The sequence below is a fragment of the Rattus norvegicus genome, chromosome 14 (genome assembly GCF_036323735.1).
Source record: "Rattus norvegicus strain BN/NHsdMcwi chromosome 14, GRCr8, whole genome shotgun sequence".
NCBI lineage: Eukaryota > Metazoa > Chordata > Mammalia > Rodentia > Muridae > Rattus > Rattus norvegicus.
Genome location: NC_086032.1, coordinates 80263293 through 80284345, shown reverse-complemented (window position 1 = coordinate 80284345; position 21053 = coordinate 80263293). Strand labels below are relative to the sequence as shown.

Genomic DNA, 21053 nt, shown 5'->3' with positions numbered 1-21053 from the left:
TTTTGTAATTTTAAAAAATAAATTAATTTTACACTTCTAGGGCTTGAACTCAAGGCAAATATTATGCCATTGAGCTATGTCCTTGGCTTAGGAATGTCTTTTTAAAGCCTTTTCTTAGACTGGAATGATGGCTCAGTGGTTAAGAGCACTGGTTCTCTTCCTTCTAGAGAACCTGGGTTCAACTCTCAGCACTCACATGATGGCTCACACTATAACTCCATTCAGGGGATCTGATGCCTTCTTCAGTTGGCACTATACACATGTGGTACCCATACATGCAAGCAAAATACCCATATATTAAAAACAGCATAATAAGGGCTGGAGAGGTGGCTCAGCGGTTAAGAGCACCCGACTGCTCTTCCAGAGGTCCTGAGTTCAAATCCCAGCAACCACATGGTGGCTCACAACCATCTGTAATGGGATCTGATGCCCTCTTCTGGTGTGTCTGAAGACAGCGATAGGGTACTCATATACATAAAATAAATACTTTAAAAAAAAAACAAAAAAAAACAGCATAACAATAACAAGAGTAGTCTTTTTTTTTCCTTTTTATGTCTATCCAGCCATCCATTCATAGACATGCAGTGTTTTTCATGCTAGGCTTGTTCAGTGCTGAACCCATTTAATGCTAGACAAATACTCTATCAGCCACATCCCCAGCCTTGCTATTCTTATCTTTTGGCTCAAAGAGATCAAAGAGATCCTGTTTTCTTTTCTGTACATGTTTCGAGTTCATAAGAACAGGCTTAGAGGGGTTGGGGATTTAGCTCAGTGGTAAGGCCCTGGGTTCCGTCCTCAGCTTCGGAAGAAAAAAAAAAAAAAGAACAGGCTTAGAAAATAGGTTGAGTGCTGGAGTGGGGTACTGGGGTGATACTTTAGCTTATTACTTCATATACTTTAAAAAATTCACAGTACATATTAGGTTCTATGTATGATTGGTGAACTATGAAAGCACTAACTGATATCTATTTGGTTTGTGCATATTCAGAATTCAGAAGTCTCCTTACCACAGATACCTCCAGATCTTGTGAAGGAGTGTAAATGCAATCTGAAGCAGAGTTCTCCCTCTCAAAATGTGTTCCAGGACTGTGCTGGGTAAGTGTGCAGTGCTCAGCCTTGTACGTGTTATGGGTGTTTGGTTTGTTGACATAGATGTGGTATAACCTAGGCAGCCTTCAGACTCACTCTGTAAGCTAAAGTTGACCTTGAATTCTTTTTTAATTTATTTTATGTGAGTGCACTGTTGCTTTCCTCAGTCAAGCACACCAGAAGAAAGCATCAGATCCCATTAATGATGGTTGGGAGCCACCGTGTGGTTGCTGGGAGATGAACTCGGGACCTCTGGAAGAGCAGTCAGTGCTCTTAACCACTGAGGCATCTCTCCAGCCTGACCTTGAATTTCTGATCCTTCTGCCCCTACTTGTGAAGTTCTAGGATGGTAAAAGCATGTGTCTTTTTCTACATATGGCTTGTGTATGTATTATCTGTTGGTAACCCCAAGACAAAGAATGACAGGAAGTTTGTTATGTTTTGTTTATTTTATAAAAGTTGACTTCTTATATGCATAGTTTTTCAATTAAGCTGATCCCCTTCACTTATTTTTTTGTAGAAAGGACTATGTGAAGATTAATGATCACAAGTATGTAAAGGTCATGGTGTCAAGCCTAATCTCATAAAATTCCCATGACAACTCTGGGCCATCTCTCCTCTGCTTCCCATATGCTTGGGTCTAACTTGAGGAAAGCCTAAAAGTATTGTTCTAGACCCAAGCATTATCTCAAAGTATTTTCCTCTGGATATGGACAGGAAAGTTCCTAAGTAGAACATTTTGACTTAATTAGCTTCCTTATGAGCATGGGAAGGAAGTGGTTTCTGAGGTAATCTGATAATAAGGAGGTGGTGTTTTGTGTAGCCGCATGGATAGTAACTTGTCTCATAGGAAGGAAACTGAGGCCCAGAGAAATGTGGAAAAGCTTGTCTTGAGCTCAGAGAATATTTTAATGACATTTTCATTGTGATTTTCAAGGATTTCTCTGGTGATACGTGGTGTGACATGCCTGTGCCCCTGCATGCAGGCAGTAATGGCAGAAGGATCAGGGCTTGAGAGAGACTCTGACTACATATCAAGGCCCTGTCTCTGAGGGCTGGAGAGATGGCTCAGTGGTTAAGAGCACTGACTGCTCTTCCAGAGGACCCAGGGTTTAATTCCCAGCAACCACATGGTAGCTTACAACTGTTTGTAACTCCAGTTCCAGGGCACCTGGCATGTTTACACAGACATAAAAATGAATAAATCTTTAAAAAAAAAAAGACACCCCATCTTCAAAAGAGCAAACAAAAAACTCAATAATACAGAGCAAAAATAAAAAAAATAAAAACAGAAAGCAATATAAAAATTTGCTCTGACTGCAATTTAGAAGGAGCTTGGAGGGAAGGAAAGCATGTGCAAGAGCTTTCCAATGTGAGTTGAGTATTACCTGACCCCCGTCTATAAAGTAGGATGCACACGACAGTGTTCCATTATCCCCTTCCTCCACCTCTCAGGGTTTCTTTGTGTATCCCTGGCTGTCTTGGAACTCATTCTGTAGACCATACTGTCTTCAGACTCAGATCTTCCCGCCTCTGCCTCCTGAGTACTGGGAGGAAAGGCACGTGATACCGCCACCAGGTTAGCAATCAGTTATCAATGGAAGCGGTTCGGTTATCAATGAAAGCGGTTAGCAATTTAGTTATCAATGGAAGTGGTTAGCAATCAGTTATCAATGGAAGCAGTTAGCAATCAGTTAGCAATGGAAGCAGTTAGCAATCAGTTAGCAATGGAAGCGGTATGTGTATGTGTATGTTGGACCCAGGTAGGTCCTGAAGGTGCAAGCACGTTACATGAAGAAGCTGTTCAAGTGCGTGGTTCCAGGGTCATTATAGTGCTGTCTGCTCCTGGACATGCATCGTTAGCTTCGTGTGCTGTGCCCTATGATCAGCTGACTGAATCAGAAGACTAAGGCTTGGTTTACTGATGGTTCTGCATGTTATGCAGGCACCACTCAGAAATAGACAGCTGCAGCATTAAGTCACTTTCCAGGACATCCCTAAAAGATACTGGCAAAGGGAAATCTTCCCAGTGGGCGGAACTTTGTGCAGTATACATGCTTATACCTTTCGTTTGGGAGGAGAAATGCCCACTTATGTGATTGTTTACTAATTGATGGGCTCTAGCCAATGGATTGACTAGATGGCCAGGGACTTGGAAATTTTGGGCATGATTGGAAAATTGGTGAGAAAGACATTTGGGAAGAAGTATGTGGCACTGTCCAAATGGGCAAAAGATGTAAAGATACTTGTGTTCCATGTAAATGCTTATCCAAAGTTGTTTAAGCAAAGGAAGGGTTCAGTAATCAAATAGGTAAGATGGCCTATCCTGTGGGCAGCCAGCCTCTTTCCCCAGCCATCCCTGTCATTGCTCACAAACAAAGTGGCCATAGTGGAAGAGATGGAGGTTATGCATAGGTTTAACAAAATGGATTTCCACTCACCAATCTGAGCCGGGTTCAGCTGCTCCTCAGTACCAAATCTACCAGAGATATGATACCATTCCCTATGGTGATAGATCAGCCAGGGATCTGGTTTCAGGTTGACTACATTGAACACTTCCTCGGTGAAAATGATAATTTGTCCTTACTTGGGACTACCGTCTGTGGATTTACAGACTGCCTTATCAACCACGGTGGCATTCCATACAGTATTGCTTCTGACCAAGGAACTCACCTCACTTGCCAGAGAAGTGAGACAGTGAGCCTACTATCATGGAATCCACCGGTCTTACTATGTTCCCTACCGTCCCGAAGCAGCTGGCCTGACAGAAAGATGGAGTGGTCTTTTGAAGACTCGGTTTCAGAGCCAATTAGCCTTAAGTTCTGCTGGCCTGGAAATTTTGGTTCCAGAGGAGGGAGCACTCCTGCCAGGAGACATGACAAACATTCCATTGAACTGGTAGCTCAGATTTCCTCTTGAACACTTTGGGCTTCTAATGCCCTTAAACCAACAAGAAAAGAATAACAGTGTTAGGAAGGGTGATTAATCCTGTTACCATGGAAAAATTGGATTGCTTCTCCATAATGGAGGTAAGAAAGATTATGTCTGGAGTTCAGGAGATCCTTCAGGGTGTCTCTTGGTGATACCAGGTCCTGTGATTACAGTTAGTGGGAAATTTCAACCCAATCCTGGCAGGATGACAAAGGGCACAGACCCTTTAGGAATGAAGGTATGGATCACGCTAGGATTAGCCAAAACCAGCTGAGGTGCTTGCTGAGGGTGGAGGAAATGCAGAGGGGAGTAGAAGAAGGTAGTTACAGATCAGCTCAGGCTGGGAGATCAGTTTTGAAACAAAGATTATAATCGTCATGAGTATTTCTGTCATGTTTTTGCTAAGATGTATTTGTGCAGATATTTGTGTGAGAATGGAGCCTAAAAATGAGGCTGACTAAAGCCTGATGCAATAGACAGCTTTAATCAGAATATCAGGCAACTTATGATACTCTGGAGGTTAAGAAGAATGACATTACTAAGGTGTTCAATCAGAAGAATAAGCTGCACCTGGAAAAAACATTTTTCATAGAGACATAGACAAATAACAAAAGCCAGATGTAAGGAATAAAGCAAACTCACTCTACCTGGAGGGGCCTGAAAGCACATTCCAAGAGCAATTTCATGTTTTTGAAGAAACTGATTTCACAAGGCTCTTGTTTTTTTGGTGTTTTCTCACAAGTTTTCAGAATTCCCTTCTTACTACTCCGTCCTTGGACTGTGTTCCAAGAGTTAATCATGTTTAAGTCTTGAGATACTAAAAGAATATCTCTCAAATGGACATTTCCACCCATACTAAAATTTATAATGTGCTTGCAGTTGTACATGGGATGGTTATATCAGTTAGGCATAATTATGATCTGGTTATTGCTTCCATGTGGAAATGAATCATGACATGAGATATTATTGTGTGTCAAGTTGATAAGGGATGGGCTTGTGATGGCTGTTCTTGGTTGTCAGCTTGTCTACAGCTGGAATTAACTAAAACCCAAGTGACTGGGAACACCTTTAAGGAATTTTTCTTAATTAAGTCATTTGAAATGGGAAGACCCACACCAAATTCAGATCTTTTGAGATGAGAAGATCCGCCTTAAATTTGGGCACTACCTTCTAGCCTATGTATAAACATGGAAGAAGGAAGCTTTTGATTTTTGCCTGTTTGCTCTCACTCTCTCTGGTAAGTGTATTTCTCCATATTAGAGCCTCTTTCTTTGGTATTCCAGTGTATGCTGAAGACCAGCTGAGACATCCAGCCTCCTGAACTGAACAGCTACTGTGTTCTTGATTTTCCATTGGTAGACAGCCATCGTTGAACTAGCTAGACCACAACTTTATAAGCCATTCTAATATATCCCATATATTCATACCATCAGTTCTGTTTCTCCAGAGAACCCTGACTCTACAGCAATGAAGGACAAAAGTAGGCTTTAGAGATAATTGCAAGGCTGGGGGCAGTGGTAGATTCCACAGATTTTTGGGGTTTTGAGGTGTCTTTGAATAATCAAGCAAAGCTGAGAGATAAATAGTTTAATCACCACTGTCACCTGAGAGGCAGAGAGACTGGATTTAGGGCTTAGGAATGATTGATGTAGGTCCTGTGGCAAAGAAGATTGTATTAAATGAGGAGAGGCTATGGGCATTTCCATCTCCTCATCCCTGACATTCTTTCACTCAATATGGTAGCTTGCCTCTTCCTCTACAATTGGATGACCTTTGTCACCTTGAGTAGAAGTGTGTTGGAAGAGGGAAGATACAGACACTAAACTGCATTCGTTGGAAAGCACTGTTAATCTAAAGAAGTCATGCCCCAGCGCTAGACACAGGCCTAAGTCAGTCAGTTCAGAAGGATGGACTATTCTCAGTAGCTGTAGAAACAAGTGTAAGAACTCTGACTCATGCTGGTGTAGTCATGTGTCATGTAGGGCTTTCTGTTGGTGACAGACTACGCATATGATGTTGAGCCTGTAGAGCCTTTTAAAGACCTTTCTTATACATTTTTTTTTAGCCCAAGAAATTTTCAAATCTCCTTATCTTATTTTGATCTACCTTGATGTTATAAGCAGGATAAGAAACCACTAAAGAGAACTGAATTCCCTCATTTATTTAGTCAATCAACAAGCCATGCTGTCTTTGTACTAGATCTTTGGATGTATCTCACAGTAGACAGCCTTGTACCACTTGCAAGAGAGAGAGAGTGGCTTTGTGGCATGTGCAACTGCACTGTACTGGGCCCTGATCTGAAACCTGTAATTTAATAGTATTGCTGGTGTTTATAGCAAAAAGTCAAGGTTTTTTGTGGATGGGTAGGGGTGGGAAAAGGAGGGATCAGGTAGGGGTGGGAGTTGGAAACAGAGGGAAAGAGTACAGGGAAAGACAACTGGAACTGGGAGGCAATTGTGGGAGTGATGTAGAAACATAGTGCAGTGGAAGCTCCCTGGAATCCATGAGAGTGATTCTAGAGAAGCCTCCTAACAATGGGGAATCTGGAGTAATGGCGGAACTGACCATTTCCAATAACTAGGCAAGGCTCCCAGCACTGGGGAAACTGGCCATCTCCTATAGCTAGGCAAGGCTCCCAGCACTGGGGAAACTGGACATCTCCTATAACTAGGCAAGGCTCCTAGCACTGGGACTCGGACATAAACCCAGCCACAAAACCTTCTACCTACAATCTGTGCTGTCTACAAGACATGCTGGGGCAATGGTGGCACAGAACTTGTGAGAATGGCCCACACCACAATAAGTAGCTCATACCTGACACTCTGGATGGCCAAGACCAGAGGCAAGACAGCCCCAAGATCCAGGACAGAACCAAACATTACTGGCTAAAGGGGTGGGGGGAGGCAGTGAAAATGATATCTGCTATACTTAGAGATTTGCGGTAGCCAATCGTCATCAGAGAGGCATCATACGGCAACTGATGGGAGCAGAGGCAGAGACACACAGTCAACCCTGCAGAATAGGGGGAGGAAGGATTGTAGGAGCCAGAGGATTTGAGAACACCACAAGAACATGGGTTACAGGATCAACTGAGCAGGGATCATAGGGACTCACAGAAACAGAAGTGACAAAAAGACCCTGTATGGTCTGAGTTAGGTCCTCTGCATGTAACTTATTGTTGTGCAGTTTAATGTTCTAGTGAGACTCTCAGTATGAGAATGGGGGCTATCTCTGACTCTTGCTTGCAATTGAGACCCTCTTCCTTCTACTGGGTTCCCATGTCCAGCCGTGATGTTAGAGCTTGTGCCCAGTCTTATTATATCTGTTTAGGCCATGTTTGAGAGGCTTGCTCTTTTCTTCTCTTTTTTTTTTTTTTTTTTTTTTTTTTGGGTGGGTGGGAGGTCAGAAAAAGAGTTGATCTGGGGAAGAGGTAAGTTCTGGAATGGACTGAGAGGAATGGAGGGAGGGGAAGTTGCAGTCTGAATGTATGAGAGAAGACTAAAAGTTCAAAAAAAAAAAAAAAAGTCAAAGCTCCCCATCTACTCAGGCTGCCTCTTGAGGTATAGGCACTCCACATGCTAAGGAGATAAATGGCTTAGATGTTTATTCCCTTCCGTGAGAAACTCAGTTAGGAACCCTATGTTCACTGATGAATGAATGGTTGCTGCTGCTGCTTTTCTAGCCAGACATGACATTAGAATAGATTTTTCTCTTTACAACAAAATATTTTTGAAACAAAGTCTTAATGTGTATAGACCAAACACAGCTAAGGACCAAACCCAGGGCCTTTCACTTGCTAGGCAAGTGTTCTACTACAGAGTAAGTCCCCAATCTCTGCTAGAACTGTTTTCAAAAAGATGTTGGTTCTGTTTGGTTCCTTCTCTAGTATGGCAGACAGACAGACATGGTCTTGTATCTCTGTTCACTATAGTCCTAGGACATTGTAGTTAAGCATAAAAATCTTTTCCTGGGGTTGGGGATTTAGCTCAGTGGTAGAGCACAAGGCCCTGGGTTCGGTCCCCAGCTCCGAAAAAACAAAAACAAACAAACAAACAAACAAACAAAAAAAAACCAAAAAGGAAAAAAAGAAAAAGAAAAAAAGAAAAAATCTTTTCCTTTTGCTTGATTTTAGAGACACAAAGAAGGGCCTGGACTTTATTGTCTTTTAAATACCTCTACTCAGGGTGAATCATGAACTCCTCCTGCCATACATGTACAAAGAAACATCTTACATATAGGAGTCATATTGAGGACAGATCAGGTGACATCCTCACATGGACATATTCCCCAAGGACACCCATCAGGTGGTTTGTGTAAGTTTTGCAAAGATTCCAGTCATGAGACAGGTGACATCTGAGGATAGCTCCCTAGAGATGGAACAGTCCTCCCTGCCCTATTGCAAAGCAAGAGTTTCCTGAGGAGTATTCAGACTGAAAGTGGGAGGACACCATTTATATCTCTTCCTCATTCTGAAAATGACTGAGGCTGAAAAGCTTTTGCTTTGTGGGTCATATATTTTAGTAAATAAGACACAGATATTCCATTACCTTTTTTTTTTTTCTTTTTTGAGGCAGGGTTTCTCTGTGTAGCTCTGGCTGTCCTAGTACTCACTCTGTAGACCAGGCTGGCTTGAACTCACAGAGATCCACCTTCTGCCTCCTGAGTGCTGGAATTAAAGGTGTATCACACTGCCTTTGAGGGGAATGATAATATTGTATCTCCTATGTCTGGGAACCCTCCTCTCGTCTCATGATAGAAGTCTTAGAAAAGCATACCGTGACTTAGTGCTAGATACACATTGGTAAGTGTACATCCCTGTGAAGGTCACAGTACTCATGGGGTCTTCATTTTCAGAGACGTATGAATTACATTATTTTTTAAAAATAGGGTAAAGTAAAACAAAAATCCTGAGACTAAGATTATAAAACTCAGTAGAAATAGTGGGAGACTTTCCAAAGCCTTTTCAGTTCCTACTATACCAGTTACACAAACATACAACAGTATTTCTTCATTTGGACTTTGTCTATACTCTAGTACTTTCTAGGTAGTCTGGGTAACTTTGGCTTCAATCCATACCTTCTCTTCAGAAGGCTTCAGATCTGTCTACCCACAAAGGAAGTAATCTGTGCAGCTTGTACCCTGTTCTCTTCCAAGTAGTGTACCTGTCCTAGTTATGTTTTTGTGGAATTAGGGATTGAACCCAGAGTGTCACACATTTTGTAAGCACTTTATCATTGAATCATTATCCCCAGTCTTCCAAGTAAGAATTTTATTACTCCTTTAATATAATTGTAAGATCCGGGACAGGGATAATTTTATACAGTTTCTCCAAGAAATATATAGTATAGGGAGATTGTTCAGTTGGTAAGACAGTTTGCTGTTAAAGCAAGAGGACCTGAGTTCAGTTTTCTTATATGCATACAAAAGCGCTATGACTACTTATAACCCCAGCATGGAGGTGGGGGATGAAGACAAGTATACTCCAGGAGTTTGAGTCAGTGTACTACATACACATGCACACATTGTGCACACATATAACACACACATATACACACACACACGTGCACAGATGTATAGCATCAAACAATTTATTAGTGTACATTTAAAAAACAATGGTGTAACATGCATTACTTCCGACCACAGGATTATTACTGTACATTTAAACACTTTTGTTGGTAAAGGTTGACTTTTTCATGAAATACACACTCATGCACATACCTCGAATGCCTTTTAAACTATTATCTTTCTATTCCTATATTCTTGTGTGTATGTGTATGTGTGAGTAGATGTAGGAATTTATATGTATGTATACATGTGGATATCAAAGGTCAAATTGTTTTCCTTAGTTGTGCTCCATCTAATTCTTTTTGATACAGAGTCTTTCCTTGAATATGGGCTAGACTGACAAACCTTCAGTGTCTTGTGGTCTTCCCTCCCACACACACACTCCTAAGCTAAGGCTGCAACATCTAGCTTTTGAGAGAGGTTCTCCGGTAGCCTACACTAACCTTGATCTCACTATGTCAAAGATATCCATGAGTTCTTGATCCTCTTGTCTCTTTCTCCCAAGTGTTGGCATATCAGGTATACACAATCAAGCCTGGCTTTTTACCTGGGTTCTGAGGACCCAAACTTAGGTTCTCATGTCTAAAAAGAAGGCACTCTCCTGATGGAACAATTTTCCTAGCCCCACTAATGAGTTATTTATTTTATATCCATATACATTAAAAAAGCCTTTTGACTTTTAGAGAGTAAAGAAATTTCATTTTTCTAAAATGTTTATATGTTCACTGATGACATTGGAATCTATGGACTTCTATAATAGCAACTTCTGTATACGCAAATGTGTATAAGGATCAACACTCTCACTGAATGTTTTTTAACTATGACACAGCTGTCGTATTCTTACATAATAAATAAATAATTTTATAAAATCTTTTCTAGAGTTATCTATAAGTATTTGAGTGAAAAACCATTTGAAGAATACCAAGAGAGTACATACTATAATCGATTTTTACAATGGAAATGGCTAGAAAGGTAGGTTTTAATTTAATAGTAAATAAAAGTAGTAAGTGTATACTATTTTATGTTAACTTTTCTACCTATTACAATACTACTGGAAATCTTTTTTTTTCTTTTTTCTTTTTTCTTTTTTTTTTGGTTCTTTTTTTCAGAGCTGGGGACCGAACCCAGAGCCTTGCACTTCCTAGGCAAGCGCTCTACCACTGAGCTAAATCCCCAGCCCCAAATCTTTTTTTTTTTTTAAAGATTTATTTATTTATTATATAGAGGGCATCAGATCCCATCACAGATGGTTGTGAGCCACCATGTGGTTGCTGGGATTTGAACTCAGGACCTTGGGAAGAGCAGTCAGTGCTCTTAACCACTGAGCCATCTCTCCAGCCCCTGGAAATCTTGAATGTACATATTATTTTATATAAAAATCTTTAATAGAATATTATATAATTTCTTATGATTCAGTAAACTCCATTCTTTCTATTTCAAATAGTTAACGCTCATGGTTCATGGCTAGAAAATAGAACATTTTGGCTTTATAGTAATACAAAACGCAGTGGTTGAAACTTCATAGTATATTTCTCTGTTCAAATTCTTGCTAGCTGTGTGGCATTAAGGAAGTGATTTAACCACAATGAGCTATAGATCTTTTTTCTGTACAGAGATACTTACACCCCTATCTTAGGGTTTCTTTTGCTACCAAGAGACACATGACCACAGCCACAGCAACCCTTATACAGGAAAACATTTAATTAGGGGACATTTAGTCCATTATTGTCATGGTTTCAGGCAGGCAGGCAGGCAGGCATGGTGCTGGAGAGGTAGTTGAGAGTTCTACATACATTTTGGCAGGTAGCAGGAAGACAGAATGAAATTGAGCTTGCCTTGGGCTTCTGAAAACCCAAAGCACACCCTCAGTGACACATTTTCTCCAGCAAGGCCACACCTACTCCAACAAAGCCACTCCTCTCAATAATGCCACTCCATATGATCCTGTGGGGGCCATTTTCATTCAAGCAACCACAAAACTTCACTGCTTGACTCTTGCTGGGATCCATGTACAATGCTTAGTCCAGGGTTTGGTGCACAAAAGAATATTATAAAAGCATCAGTTACTATCAGTACAGTTGTGATTACTCTTTCTAAAATGATTATTGATTATTATAAATTATCACTAATAATTGACATCTGACTCTTTACCCCCATTTTTGAGATGAGGTTTTATTATATAGTCTGGTTAGTCTCGAACTTACTGTGTAGACCAAACTGACTTTAAACAGATCTCCTTGTCTTTGCATTTTGAGTACTGGGATTAAAGGTGTGTGCCACCCTTTCTCTGTCTCTGTTTGTCTGTCTGTCTGTCTGTCTCTGTATCTCTCTCTCTCTCCCCTTTCCCTCCCTCACACACACACACTTCTTTTTGAGAGGTTACATTTTGAGGTACTTTACATAAAGAAAAGTGAGCTATGTGTATATAGTTTTCCTCAGCAGCCTTTTGACAGGTTGGAAAGTATGCCAAAGATTTTTCCTTAGGAAAAAAATTGTTCTATGAGCTATAAACATACATATTTCCTAGAATGGACTGTTTGCATACTTATTTTAAATTATAGAGGATAATGGAGCTGTTCTTCTGTATTATGTCAGTGTCTTTAATAAATTTTTGATGTGCTTGTTTCTCTGAATGAAAAGATGAGAGCTGTGAGTCCTGAGCATAGACACTTTCCTCTCAGGCACTCTGTTTTAGGCAATATGGGTCAACAGATAGGGTCAAGTAGACTTTTCTATTTTATAATTGCAGTTCAATATGACAACTGAAACTTTTTTTTTTAATTGGTTAGGCGTCCAGTAACAAAGAACACATTCAGACAATACAGAGTTTTAGGAAAAGGCGGATTTGGAGAGGTGAGTAACCTGTGCCAGTTATGGCACTAATTCTGTTAGACAGACAGTTGGCCATCTACACACCTGAACTCAGGCAGTGTGTCAACTTTGCCAGCACACTTATCTCCTTGTTGTGCATTTTGAGAATGGTTTCAGACAACTGGAAATGAAGGTGGATCTTTGAACATAATGTACTTTGCTTTAAACTTTAAGACAACAACGTACTTTCTTATCTTTGTGACTTCAACTTACACTTTCCATTTTGACAGAAGCAATTTTTGGTTGATGTTCAAATTAGGCAGTTTGTCCAGCTTGAAAAGTTTGTGAAATTCCTGTTATTCAGGACTAGCTCTGAAGTTTATGTTGCATAGAGTACTACTTATTTTTAGAGATGAAGTTTCACTAGCTTATCTAAGTTAGGTCCTGAGCTCAAGAGCTCTAGTGTGTCATCAAGCTGGGACCACACAAAAATACACACCATGTATCTAACCAGATGACATTGTCAAATGTGCTTATTTAACTAGACTGTTTGACATTGTCTTAGTTTGCTTTCTAGTGCTGTGATAAAACACTCTGACCAAAAGTCCCTCATGGAGGAAAGGGTTTGATTGTCTTATACTTTGAAGTCTCCAACTATCATCAAGGAAGGCCACAGCATGGATTCAAGAAGGAATTTGAAGCAGCACCATGGATGAGTGCTGCTTTCTGGCTTCCTTCCTCTGGGTCATGCTCAACCAGCTTTCTTATACAACCCAGGCCTACTTGACCAGGGTGGCTGGACCCTTCTCTATAATTAACAACCAAGAAAATAGCCATCAGATGCCCCAGGGCTATCTGATGGAGGCTATTCCTCAATTGAAATTTCCTATTCTAAGCTGTAGATTATGTCAAATTGAACTAATCAGTATAGATATAGATGTACCTTATACCTGATATAAAAGGTATTCAGGGCCTCTTATGATGGTGTATGTCTGTAATTGGGAAGCTGAATTATGAAGATAGCAAGTTCTAGACTAACCTGGATTCCATAGTGAAGCCCTATCTGGGAAAAAAAAGTGTTAGATTTAGGGATATAGAGAACATAGAACAGCCCTTGCCTCACATATGCAAGGCCTTAAGTATGATCCCCAACACCCTTTTAAAAAGCATTTTAAAATGTATGAATTTAGAAAATCCTAGGGAAAAGTCACAGAGATTTATGAGGGGTATGTTTTAAATATAATGGTTGTCCTGGATAGAGATCATTTGTAGCAGCTAGATAGAGAATAGCACACCGTTTTGTTGTGATAATTTACAGAGATGTTAATTGTCCCATTAGGTATCTGGAGTGGTCATATTCAGTCTATGGATTTTCAAGTCCACAAGACAGGCATGCCATTAGGAACTAACATTTTTTAAAAACAGAGGCAGGTTACACTGCCCAGATGTGAATTAAATCATACATGCTCCTGAATTCTACTTTAAAATAAAAGCAGAGTCTACCAGCATTGCCTCAAAATTGGGAAACCAGCTTCAGAGTTTACTGTGCTCAAGTAAGCTTAGTTAGCCATTTATATATTGAGGTGAAGGAAGTGGGCCAGAACTGCCATCACTTCCTGTTGGAGGTTACCCCTACACAGCTGGAGACTTGCACGACTTATCAATTTGTATTTGAATAATTCACCCAACACCATTTTAAGCCCTTCCTGGGGATAGTCTGTAGGGAAGCTCTGTGGAATGTTCCTAGACAGAGGCTTTCCTCTCTTCAGCTAATGCTGCTGTTCTTCATCTCCATGTGCAAAGCTTTAAAGTTTTAGGGAGCTGGGACTCATGTTTAAAAGACGTGAAATTCTAATTATAATCACATATATGATTTAAGATTGATTTATTTTAATCATTGTGAAAGATGATATAGATTATATTTGGATATATTTATTTCGGTTTTCAAATAAAGGGTTAGATGGATGGATTAGCTATGGTAGCTCTTTGCAGACTTTTTGTGGGTATTTTAGGCTCTAAGACAAGGCTGGAGAACTTTGTGTGGTCTGTTTCTACTCTGAGTGTCAGAGGGAGGCCTGTTGAGGTTTGGTCTTACCATCTATTGTAATGCTAAGTGTGGGCCCCCAAGACCTGAAGTCTATATGTAGACCTGTGACCTTGCCCCTAAGTTATTTCTGGCTGGTAAATAAAAATACCAACAGCCAGTATCTGGGTAGAAGAGACCTGGGTGGGGTTTAGGTTTCCCAGGCTTGGGGTCAAAGGAGAACCATGAGGAGGAGAAGGTAAAAGAGGAAGGAGAAGCTGCCATGGGTTAGGTGAGCCATAAAAATGTGGCCCTGACGGCTGGCCATTTGGAGTTAAGAGCACCCCAGTTGAAACATTATAAGTAACAATAAATAATTTGAGGTTACCCATAGAAAAGTAATTCTAATAGCTTAGAAGGTAGATGGACCCAGCTCTTGTGCTGATCAAAAGCTTATTTAAATATAAAGATTGTGTGTGTCTTTTATCCAGAAACTAAATGGTCTAAAGCAGAGTAGAAACCTTGGGTCTGGATTACTGGACCTTACTAAGTGCAGGGTTACTTATAGTTCCCCGTCAGTCTTAGTTCCTTGCATTAACACCTACCTGTCCCAGTGAGCTTGGAAGGTAGACGTAATTTACTTATTTTGCCAACCGTAATTCTCTTGTTTGTGCTTTAAGTGCTAGCAAGTCACTGTACAACTTCCTAAGGAGGCATGGTGGAAAGCATTGGGTGTGCAACTGGTTCCAGAGGTAGCACAGTGTTGTGAGAAGACATGTACTTAAGAGCTGTGCAAGCCCAAGGTCCAATCCTGCTTGTCATCTCCAGTTGTGTGACCTTGGGTTGCCATCTTGACCTCATCTTTGGCAGGAGAGCAATGGGCCCTGCTTTAGCTTCCTATGTATTGGAGCTGTTTGTTATACCCAGCCTTGAAGGTTTTAGCTAAAAAACAAAAACAAAACCCTGCGTTGTTCAAATTTTATATTCTAAAATTTTGTTTTTATAAGGTCTAAAGACATATCAGGACATACTTAAATAGACTTGGCATGATCACAAAGAAAAACAAGTTCCCCTTGCATCCTGATAAAGCAGTTTCCTTCACTTCATGCCCAGCAGCTACTAGTGACAAGAAACTGGGAGTGATGATCCAGCTGGAAACTTCTAGTTATTAATACCCAGATGGCCTTGGCTTATCACATGTGGTATCTAGCCTTTACCAGGGAAGATTATCAAAGAGAAAAGTTTATCTCATATGCCCTAAAAATGTCCATTATATATAAATCATTTTCTCCCTTTAAACTAGGTTTGTGCCTGTCAAGTGCGAGCTACAGGAAAAATGTATGCCTGCAAAAAACTAGAAAAAAAAAGAATAAAGAAGAGGAAAGGTGAAGCCATGGCTCTGAATGAAAAAAGAATCTTAGAAAAATTGCATAGTAGATTTGTAGTAAGTATCTTATTTTAGTCATGTTATGTTACTTTTATTGATGTGATAAAATGCGTATCTAAAGGAAGTGTTTATTTTAGCTCATAGCCTGAGAAAGGATACAAACTATTATGTCAGACAAGACAGGATAACCAATGTAACATGGTGGGTCACTGTGTATTTGCAGTCAGGAAACAGAGATATGACTGTTGATGTCAGCTTGTTTTCTCCTTTTATTCAATATACAGGACATGGTGTGGCACCTCTAATGTTCAGTGTAGGTCTTCCCTGCTCAGTTAAATCTTTCTGGAAACATCCTCCCAGACAGAGGTTTGTCCCAGGTGGTTCTAAATCCTGTCAAGATGGCAAAGCTTAATCATCAGAGTCTTTCTGTGGATACTGTTTGAGTCCTAGCATTTTGGCCAGTAGTTCTGTTATAAACTCTGATTCAAGTCATGGACGTAGGGGCTATTTTTTCTTCATTGAGTTTTTGTGGAGTTTTGCTGTCCCCTATTGGAAATTATTTCACTTTGTAATGGTGTCCTTCTTATTTAGTCTTGGTAGGCGTATGGCAGTGCTGACCCTGCTGTTGACTTATGACTTGTTACCAGTTTTGTGCTGTTCACCATACCATGCTGTCAAGTCTTCACACCTTGATGATATCTGATGAGTGCTTTTCCTCCCCCTTGTGATAGCCAAGCTCATGCGTCAGCTGCCTCCTGTTGACCAGCTCTGGCCATCAGCATGATCACTTTGTATTTAAAGATTCTTTTTGTAGTCCTTCTAAAGTGGGCCTCCTCTCTTCTCTGGTCTCAGTCACTTTTCCATGCTTTGATTTTCTTTCTTTTTTTTTTTCTGCTCCTGAAGTATTTGCTACTGGACCCTCAACTACCACTCTCCACTGGTAGGATCTTTCAAATTGCAGGTAAGAACTGAAGATGAAGTGAACTGGTGTGAGTTAGAGGAGTGATCCCAGGTTGTAGACTGTGTGTTGTATAGTGTAGTTTTCCCACTCCTACTTAAGTATGCATTGGAGCATCTTTTGAAGTATGAAGACTAGTTAAGACAGAGGATGAATAATGGTTATACAGTGAGTTTAAGTGTTAAAATTTATTTCCTTGAAGTCATTTATTTCTTGGTATCAGGTTTGCTGCTCTGTAGAGACAACTGTTTTAACGCAGCCCCACCTCATAGCCAGCATCTGTATGTAGCAGCATGAGTCTGTGTGTTTGCTATGACAGTTTCACATGGAGTGGCGTGACACTCGTCTCAGAGTTGTTTAAACTCGCTGTATTACCTGGAGGCACGGAAACCTCAAACTAGCTTATGAGAGGAGTACTAGTAGCTCTGGCTTAAGACATAACAGTTTTGTTTCTGATGTTTTGCTTCTTTCTTTCTTTTTTTTTTTTTTTTTTTTTCCTTTTCTTTTTTTCCGGAGCTGGGGACCGAACCCAGGGCCTTGCTTGGCTTCTTTCAAAGAACCTGGACTTACTTCATTTTATCTGTCATTCTGTTTTTTTCCTGTTTATAATGAACCATTGGGAGGTTCTCACCTACACTTAAGTCCTGGTCCTTTCCACTGCCACCTTATCTATACAACAGCAAACTTCAGAGTGCCCACCTCTGTCTGCACTCGTCCATTCCACTGCACTCTGTTCTCCACAAAACAACAATCTGTGGAGTTAAATTGGTCTCCACTTTTCTACTCCAACTGTTCTCTGGTGAAATTGGAGTCTGTTCCGGCCTCTCAGGCACTGAGCCACCATGCTCTTGCATCCACCACCACACTGCTTCCTAAGATGTCCCATCAGGCCTGAGAGCTGGATGTGCCCTCTACTTGGAATATGGCCACCACTTCTGCTCATCCTTGAATATCACTCTCTTCTATTTGTTCAGTAGTCACTCTGCGCATCAGAGTGATGTTTACAGCTTAGAAAATCAGAACCTGTTGGTGTCTTGTTCCCCACTGGGTCCTGGTACCTAGATATCATGGCATGACTGACATGATAAATGGTTCTCAAGATTATTATACTATGCATTAAATATATAATAGGATTGATACTCATTTACAGGAGGGGAGGGAGTAGGGTTTTTTGTTTCTTAAAGCATGAATAAGAAATAGCATGCCATTTGACTCTGCTCCCACTTATGTCAAGTGATGATGAAAGTGAACCCCACGACAGCAGGGCTGTGGTTGGTGCTTCATCCCACCCTCCTCATTCTCAACCCTCTGCATAGAAACACTTTTATTAAAATCCAGGTCCCATTCATGAGTAAGAGTTCTAAGAAGGTTGAAAGATGGCTCAAACATGAAAGGCTAGGCTTACAACCAAAATGTTAGAAGCTCTAAGCAAGCTAGCTTTACTTCGCACATATAATACATCATGTAGCACTATTGGAGCTCTCCGCCATGACTAGTGCACGCGTTCTTACGATCTCGTCTTAACATGAGACTGAAAATGCACTGGTTACAGTGCAATAAAAGAAGGGAGATAGGGTTACATTAGGATTAGGATTAAAGCTAGAGAAAGAAGTAAGGGGCTGAAAGATTGTCTTTATTTTTGAACAATATAACTGCAAGTGGAGACAGTCCTAGACTTTCTAGATAACTAATTTTGGATTTAACTAAATGATCAGAAGTAGATCAGTCACAAGTAGTTAGGAGGTGTGTGTGTGTCTGTGCTTGTGAGTTCACACCAAGTTCATGCCTACCTATGTATGTGCTTCCAGAGGCCAGAGGAAGAAGTTGAATGTCTTACTTTATTTCCCTTCACCTTATTTTCCCAAGACAGTCTCTGACTGTACCTGGAATTTGCTGGTTTGTTTGTTGTTTGTTTTTTCCAGCTGGGCTACCTGGTTAGCAAGCCTGACCCACCCTCACTTCACCCCTCCACTCCGGGCCAGGATTACAGGTGTTCATGACCAGCTCTTTTTTTTTTTTTTTTTTTTTAAATTTAGGCTTAAAACTTAGGTCCTTGTGCCAATGTGGCAAGCACTGTAATCCAGTGAACCATGTCCCCAGCCTGGAAAGCATATTGATAACATTTTTAATAGCACTAAGGCCATCACAGTTTAGATAAAAGTGTTACAAAATGTGCAGGATTTCTACAGTGAGTGCTGTTGAAAGAAATTAAAGAATGCCTAAACAGGGGGAACATTTCTCTAGACTGGATGGTTCAGTGTTGTGAAGATGCTGGTTCTTCTCAGTTGATCTAGAGATGAAATGAGCTTCGTATAATCATGATCAAATCCCAGAAGGATGGGTTCACATGTGTATGTGTACATTTGTGTTTGAACTGTCAACAAGACAATCGAAAAGTGAGCAAATCTTACCAGGTCTTGGGACTTTAGCTCTGTGGTAGAGCCCTGCCTGGCAGATATAAAGCACTAAGTCCATCTCATAGGAAGAGGGGGAAGGGACAGAGGAGTAATATTATTTTTGGCCAGGTGAACCTCAGAAAACTGAGGCAGGAGGATGACTTGATCCCAGGAGCTCAGGGTCAGCCTGGGAATCATTTCTTCAAAAGCAAAACAAAACAAAAGTATAACGATGTTTCACAAAAAAGGCTACAGCTGACTAGTGACTATAAGAAAAAGTATGAGCCCACACCCGTGGATCCTGGCCCGCAGCAGCTCTCAGCTCCCAAACCCCGTGGGAGAGAGACCTCACCGCCTGATCAGGTGGGCACTCCTGAGGCTGCAGAGCGGAGGAGACCACCAACACTGCCCACCCCTGCCCACATCCCTGGCCCAAGAGGCAACTGTATAAGGCCTCTGGGTTCCCGTGGGGGAGGGCCCAGGAGCGGCAGGACCCCTGCGCCTGAGACACCACCGGAACCTGAAGGAAACAGACCGGATAAACAGTTCTCTGCACCCAAATCCCGTGGGAGGGAGAGCTAAACCTTCAGAGAGGCAGACACGCCTGGGAAACCAGAAGAGACTGCACTCTGTGCACATCCAGACGCCAGAGGAAAACACCAAACGCCATCTGGAACCCTGGTGCACGGAGGCTCCCAGAAAGAGCGGCGCAGATCTTCCCGGTTGCTGCCGCCGCGGAGAGGACTTAGGCAGTACCCCACGAGCAAACTTGAGCCTTGGAACCACAGGTAGGACCAACTTTTCCCCTGCAAGAAACCTGCCTGGTGAACTCAAGACACAGGCCCACAGGAACAGCTGAAGACCTGTAGAGAGGAAAAACTACACGCCCGAAAGCAGAACACTCTGTCCCCATAACTGGCTGAAAGAAAACAGGAAAACAGGTCTACAGCACTCCTGACACACAGGCTTATAGGACAGTCTAGCCACGGTCAGAAATAGCAGAACAAAGTAACACTAGAGATAATCTGATGGCGAGAGGCAAGCGCAGGAACCCAAGCAACAGAAACCAAGACTACATGGCATCATTGGAGCCCAATTCTCCCACCAAAGCAAACACGGAATATCCAAACACACCAGAAAAGCAAGATCTAGTTTCAAAATCATATTTGATCATGATGCTGGAGGACTTCAAGAAAGACATAAAGAACTCCCTTAGAGAACAAGTAGAAGCCTACAGAGAGGAATCGCAAAAATCCCTGAAAGAATTCCAGGAAAACACAATCAAACAGTTGAAGGAATTAAAAATGGAAATAGAAGCAATCAAGAAAGAACACATGGAAACAACCCTGGACATAGAAAATCAAAAGAAAAGACAAGGAGCTGTAGATTCAAGCATCACCAACAGAATACAAGAGATGGAAGGGAGAATCTCGGGAGCAGAAGATTCCATAGAAATCATTGACTCAACTGTCAAAGATAATGTAAAGCGGAAAAAGCTACTGGTCCAAAACATACAGGAAATCCAGGACTCAATGAGAAGATCAAACCTAAGGATAATAGGTATAGAAGAGGGTGAAGACTCCCAGCCCCAAGGACCAGTAAATATCTTCAACAAAATCATAGAAGAAAACTTCCCTAACCTAAAAAAAGAGATACCCATAGGCATACAAGAAGCCTACAGAACTCCAAATAGATTGGACCAGAAAAGAAACACCTCCCGTCACATAATTGTCAAAACACCAAACGCACAAAATAAAGAAAGAATATTAAAAGCAGTAAGGGAAAAAGGTCAAGTAACATATAAAGGCAGACCTATCAGAATCACACCAGACTTCTCGCCAGAAACTATGAAGGCCAGAAGATCCTGGACAGATGTCATACAGACCCTAAGAG

At 41.1% G+C, this 21053-nt stretch overlaps 1 protein-coding gene across 32 annotated transcripts in view; it reads left to right on the top strand.

Annotated features, from left to right (window-relative positions):
- Positions 1–21053, top strand: part of Grk4 (G protein-coupled receptor kinase 4) — a 74594-nt gene that overhangs the window by 20947 nt on the left and 32594 nt on the right. For 25 of the 32 annotated variants that reach the window (XR_010057407.1, XR_010057403.1, XR_010057402.1 and 22 more), the window contains 4 exons: positions 989–1095; positions 10465–10557; positions 12375–12438; positions 15723–15863. Coding sequence is in view for 23 of the 32 variants with exons in the window: in XM_039092352.2 (XP_038948280.1) it covers positions 989–1095; positions 10465–10557; positions 12375–12438; positions 15723–15863 (405 nt within the window). In the remaining 9 variants the exon portion in view is untranslated. Of the gene's footprint in view, positions 1–988; positions 1096–10464; positions 10558–12374; positions 12439–15722; positions 15864–16709; positions 16768–21053 lie in introns of those variants that run through there. The other 7 variants (XM_006251359.4, XM_063273518.1, XM_063273522.1 and 4 more) reach the window with 3 other exon arrangements.